This window comes from Triticum dicoccoides, chromosome 5A (assembly GCF_002162155.2).
Source record: "Triticum dicoccoides isolate Atlit2015 ecotype Zavitan chromosome 5A, WEW_v2.0, whole genome shotgun sequence".
Taxonomy (NCBI): domain Eukaryota; kingdom Viridiplantae; phylum Streptophyta; class Magnoliopsida; order Poales; family Poaceae; genus Triticum; species Triticum dicoccoides.
The window spans coordinates 603,377,505-603,382,627 of record NC_041388.1 but is presented as its reverse complement, the minus strand read 5'-3'; the positions used below and the strand labels follow the sequence as shown (position 1 = coordinate 603,382,627).

Below are 5,123 nucleotides of genomic sequence, written 5' to 3'. Positions count from 1 at the left end.
CATAAAGCTTACTCCCACATGTGTCGTGTCTCAGAACCCAGCAGCACTGTCACCGGATCACGGTTGCGGATCACTGTAGCAGAAAGCCTAACACACAAATTACTAACCGAGCTGGCATGGTTAGCAGCAGTATGAAAAGCTGCGCCTTTCCCCAGTTTTGCACGCAGCAAGAACGAAGAGGCCGCGAGAGATGGGATACGATAATGATATGATATGATTTTCCTGGCCTGGGTGAAAAGGTGCTGTGGACGGTGAGCTGGGGTGAGGTAGTACGTATTTATCCATGGCAACAAGGAAGCAGGGGAAAAGTTGTGCGTGGCATTTTCACGAGGGGTCACAGTCAACGGGAGGCCTTTTCGCTCGCCGGTGTGTGTGAGCCATTGGTGGTGGGTGTGCTGCCAGTATATAAACGTCAAGACAGGCAGTGGGTGGGTTCTTCTTGCAGAGCAGCTGGGGAGAGAGAGAGAAACAGAGGCCTTGCCTGCCTAATTGCTTGCTCGCCTCTTCCCTCTCCAAAATGGCTGCTGTTTAGTTGTTGACCTGAGAGGACAGCGAGAGAGAGGAGGTGGTGGTCTGGTGGATACATAGATCATTTGGAGCTTACTGTCGCCTCGCAAGAAGCCACACTGCACTTTGGAGCTCCTCGTTTGCCGCTGCTGGGTTGGTTCCTTGTCCTCCCTCCCTGCTCCGGAGCTCTGACCGCCGACGCCGAGTAAGTTTCTGTTTTGTTCTTGTCTCTCCTCCTCCTCCTCCTCCTCCTCCTCTTCTTCCTCCTTGTCTCCCGTGCCCTAGAGTTTTTCCCCCGCCGCCTGCTTGTAGTTTTGCTGCTGCTCACGCTGGTTTGGTCCCTGCGTTCGTTGCAGTTCTTGGGAGGTGCCGAGCAATGGAGGTGGAGGCGCACGAGAAGAAGGGCCACCGGGCCTTCGCCAAGGCAATCAAGTCCTTCGGCTCGCACAGGCGTTCCAACAGGTTTGTTTGCGCTGAAAGATTTGCTTTCTGCCAGCTTCTTTGGTTTTCTTGTGAAGAATTTTCACACCGAGATTCTCCTCCTTGTGGCTTGTGAACGGCAGCGATCTTGACAAGATGTGTAGCAAAGATGCGCTCTATGCTTCAGACAAAACTTTTGGCCAGCCTAAGCAAGCGGTAAGATTTCTCCTCCTCCTGTGCAGCTTCAACAATGTATTTGCTGCAGTTTCTTTGATTTTGAGCGACCCTGTTTCGATTCTGTTTACCAGGAAGGTGTGAAGGCCAAGGTGAAGAGCGATTTGAGTAAGGAGGTGCAGCCTGCGAGAGGGGCGCAAAGCTCCCTGAGAAAAGAGGTACTAAATCACTGTAAAAATTCTACTACTTTCCGTAGATTTGCTGTTGACATCTCGCCTTTGAGGTTTTTTATATTTTTACTAGGAAAGTTCATAGTTTAATGCAGATAATAAGCTGCATTTCCGTCTTATCCGCGTGCTTGCTAGGCGCTTTTTTCTTTAAATTTTAGCTGGGCAGTAGGTAGCCTTGATGATTTTGCCAGAATATGAAATGGCGTAGAATTTTTTGTTGAGAGAAGTTCCTGAACATACTCTCTGAACTTGGTTGACAAATGTTTCTTCTTCTGTTTCTTGGCTGATGAAGAAAATGTTTCTCTACTAATTATCCAATCTCTCACCAGGCTTTTCTTGCTGGTCGCTGCCTTTGCTGATGAATTTTGCCTTTAGTACAGCAGACTCACGTGATTGCCTGATGCAGATTCTTCAACTAGAAAAGCACCTCAAGGATCAGCAGGTGGTGCGTGGCGCCCTGGAGAAAGTCATGGGGCCGGACGCTGCCCCGGTCAACAACCTCTTGCACGAGATGCCAGTGCCAAAGGTAGGACACCCATTCACCCAAGAACTGCGGTTAATTTCTCTCTTTTGTGCAATGCTCATCAGTTTATTACCTCGATCCCACAGGCCGCCAACGAGCTGATCCGGGAGATCGCCACGCTGGAGCTGGAGGTCAAGAACATGGAGCAGTACCTGCTCACCCTCTACCGGCAGGCGTTCGAGCAGCAGGCGCCTGCATTGTCTCCCCCGGATCGCCGGGAGGCGCTGAAGCCGTCGGTGAGTGCGCGGTGGTCCGGGCAGCTCCGGGAGGCACCCTGTGCCAGGGTCTCTTGCAAGAGCAGAGGTGATGCTGTGCTCCGGTCCAGCTACCCGCCACCGCCGCCGCCCCGTAAGAAGTGGAATGATCCGTTGATGGACTGCTCTACTTCGGCGTGCTTGGATAGACTGAATGACTCCGATGCGCTCCGCTGCCAGTCTGCGTTGTCGTGCCGTGGCATCTGTTCGTCCAGGATATCGCCGTCGGAGGAGAGTCTTGCCAGGGCCCTTCGCTCGTGCCACTCTCAGCCTTTCTCATTTTTGGAGGTAATGGTTTTCTCTATGAAAAATGGATATGCTAATTTTAGTCCATGTTATGCTGTTACACAATGTAAAAGTAACTTGCTAAAGCTGTTAGAATATGATATTACAGTTTGGTTACTAGTAGATCATAAGAAGAGTGACAGGGATTCAATGATTGAAATGTAGCTGCTCTGTGGAGCTGTATAAGATTCCAGGTCTAAGCTTCTTTTCATGATTTTGTTGAGCAGGAAGATGCTGCTGCAGCCGGGGTGATCAGCTTAGCAGAATATCTGGGCACAAATGTAGCTGACCACATCCCCGAGACTCCAAACAACCTCTCCGAGGAGATGGTGAGATGCATGGCTGGGGTATACTGCAAACTCGCAGATCCTCCGTTGGTTCACCACGGCTCCTCGTCTTCTCCGACATCATCGTTCTCTTCAACAAGCGCAATTTCTCCACAGTATGTGGGGGACATGTGGAGCCCCAATTACAAGCGAGAGACGACGCTGGACTCCCGGTTGATAAACCCGTTCCATGTCGAGGGGTTGAAGGAGTTCAGTGGGCCATACAACACAATGGTTGAGATTCCAGCCATTTGCCGCGATAATCGCAGGCTAAGAGATGTTGAGGATCTTCTCCAGACTTACAAGTGAGCTAATCTCATCCTTATTCTCCGGTGAATGTGATTGTGAATGTATCTTTCGTCTTTCCATTGTTACTGATTCGGTCGTCTACATTGATATTTCAGGTTGATACTGTACCGGTTGGAAACCGTTGATCTGAGAAGGATAACAAACGAAGAGAAGATCGCGTTTTGGGTCAACATACACAACGCACTGCTGATGCATGTAGTGCTTCTCTCCCTGGCCCAAGAAGTTCACTTCTAATTCTTGATACCATGTCTTAACTTTTTATTGATGGGGTCTCGTTGAACTACTTTCGCAGGCTTATCTCAGGTACGGCGTCCCACAGAACAATCTGAAGAAGTCATCAATACTTGTTAAGGTAAAGAGGATACATCTCTGCCGCAGAATCAATGAAATGTTCCTGCAATAAGATGTACTTATTCAGATGAAGTTTCTTCTTTCCCTGACATAATGTTTCATTCACCACAGGCCGCCTGCAAAATCGCGGGACGCAACATCAATGTAGCTCTGATCCAGAACCTGGTTCTTGGATGCAACACACATTGTCCCGGACAGGTATGTATAGCAAGCATGATAGTGTCGAAAACCCGTTAAAGGCGTAAATGTTTGCACTGTACTGATTATGAGCACTGTACTGATTACGGGCACGTCGCAGGCATGCTAATTCCATCTGTTTGATCCTTTTAATGCAGTGGCTACGTACTTTGCTTTACCCAAGGATGAAAAGCAAAGCGAGCAAAGCAGGGCATGAGTGGCAAGCCTTTGCTGTTGCGCAATCGGAGCCTCTTTTACGCTTTGCGCTTTGCTCCGGCAGCCATTCTGATCCCGCGGTAAGCGACTATGCACGCGCTAATCACTGTCATTGTTGCCCTAATCGCTTGTAACGAAGCAAATGCCGCCTTTTCTCCAATCCATACTCATGTGGTTCTTGGCTAGTCTTTAAGCATGCAAAGATTTGGTATGAAAAAGGTGCACGTGTCCTGAGGAAATGATATGATAGCCTGACACAACATTGTCAAAACATGATTATGAAATGAAAACCTTTTGTTGATTAGGAATCTTGATAGGAATCATTCATCATGTTGGGAATCTTTCATCAAAGTACTGCGAGCATAATTACCAGCGGTGCCAAACAAGCCCCTTTACACCTCTTTTTTGCAGGTGAGGGTGTACACCCCAAAGAGGCTGTTCCAGCAGCTGGAGGCCGCCAAGGGGGAGTTCATCCGGGCAACGGTCGGCGTGTGGAGGGAGCAGAAGATACTGCTGCCGAAGCTCGTGGAGGCGTACGCCAAGGACGTCAAGCTCTCGTCGCAGGGCCTCGTCGACATGGTCCAGCGGTACCTCCCGGAGAGCCTGAGGATGGCGATGCAGAGGTGCCAGCAGCAGGGCAGCCGGTCGAGCAAGATCATCGAGTGGGTGCCTTACAACCTCAACTTCCGGTACCTGATCGCCAGGGACCTCGCGTTTCCTCACCTGAGCTGACCTTGTGCTGCTGACCTTGTGAGATGGACTGACCAAGTATATGGTGTATGATAGGTTTATTAGGTCCAGTGGCGAGTCGTGCATTTTGGTTGGCGGTGTAAATTTTTGTGTAGATGAAAGAAAAATAGGGGAAGAAATTGAGAAGCAAACATGTTTACCTTATTTGCCACGCGCTCTTGCATCATAGTACTTTTGTTTCATGGGCCGGCTCATTAAGGTTCTGGAGCGAGTCTGATTTATTCTTCTCGGCATTCTTCTCTGGAACTGCTGAGCTTTTAGCAGATAATCAAAAGGAGTTTGTACAAATAATCCATTGCTTGTAGATGGTGTGGCATACTGGTCTCCAGTTGTTAATATGCTTTGATTTGATTTGCGGAAATTGTGTTTGACTCCCGGGCTCGATGAAGCTCAGTTTTAAAAGATTCAAAAAATCTAATTGTTAGGTCACAGAAAATTCTAAAAACAAATACACACATTCACTATAAAAGTACATGATTTTAATAATTTTTTTGTACAGCTCACATCAACATCTCATGAAATCCCATCTGATTTTAAAACACAGGAATCCTATAATGATTGCCTTTGGATAGTGCATAGCAAAGAGGCATAGAAATTTTAA

At 48.4% G+C, this 5,123-nt stretch overlaps 1 protein-coding gene across 1 annotated transcript; it reads left to right on the top strand.

Annotated features, from left to right (window-relative positions):
* The first annotated feature begins 424 nt into the window (after positions 1-424).
* LOC119303287 lies at positions 425-4,666 on the top strand. The gene is made up of 12 exons (XM_037580401.1): positions 425-712; positions 864-969; positions 1,071-1,143; positions 1,236-1,319; positions 1,738-1,857; positions 1,941-2,396; positions 2,621-3,024; positions 3,124-3,223; positions 3,321-3,380; positions 3,491-3,577; positions 3,715-3,852; positions 4,184-4,666. Exons 2-12 carry the CDS (start codon positions 884-886, stop codon positions 4,502-4,504), a joined length of 1,929 nt encoding a protein of 642 aa, XP_037436298.1. The 5' UTR covers positions 425-712; positions 864-883; the 3' UTR covers positions 4,505-4,666.
* Positions 4,667-5,123: the final 457 nt, after the last annotated feature.

Coding starts and splice junctions, on each gene's coding strand:
- LOC119303287 (XM_037580401.1), top strand. CDS start 884: ATGGAGGTGGAGGCGCACGAGAAGAAGGGCCACCGGGCCTTCGCCAAG. Junction 1,144..1,235: donor TTGGCCAGCCTAAGCAAGCG/GTAAGATTTCTC, acceptor TCTGTTTACCAG/GAAGGTGTGAAGGCCAAGGT. Junction 3,853..4,183: donor GCAGCCATTCTGATCCCGCG/GTAAGCGACTAT, acceptor TCTTTTTTGCAG/GTGAGGGTGTACACCCCAAA.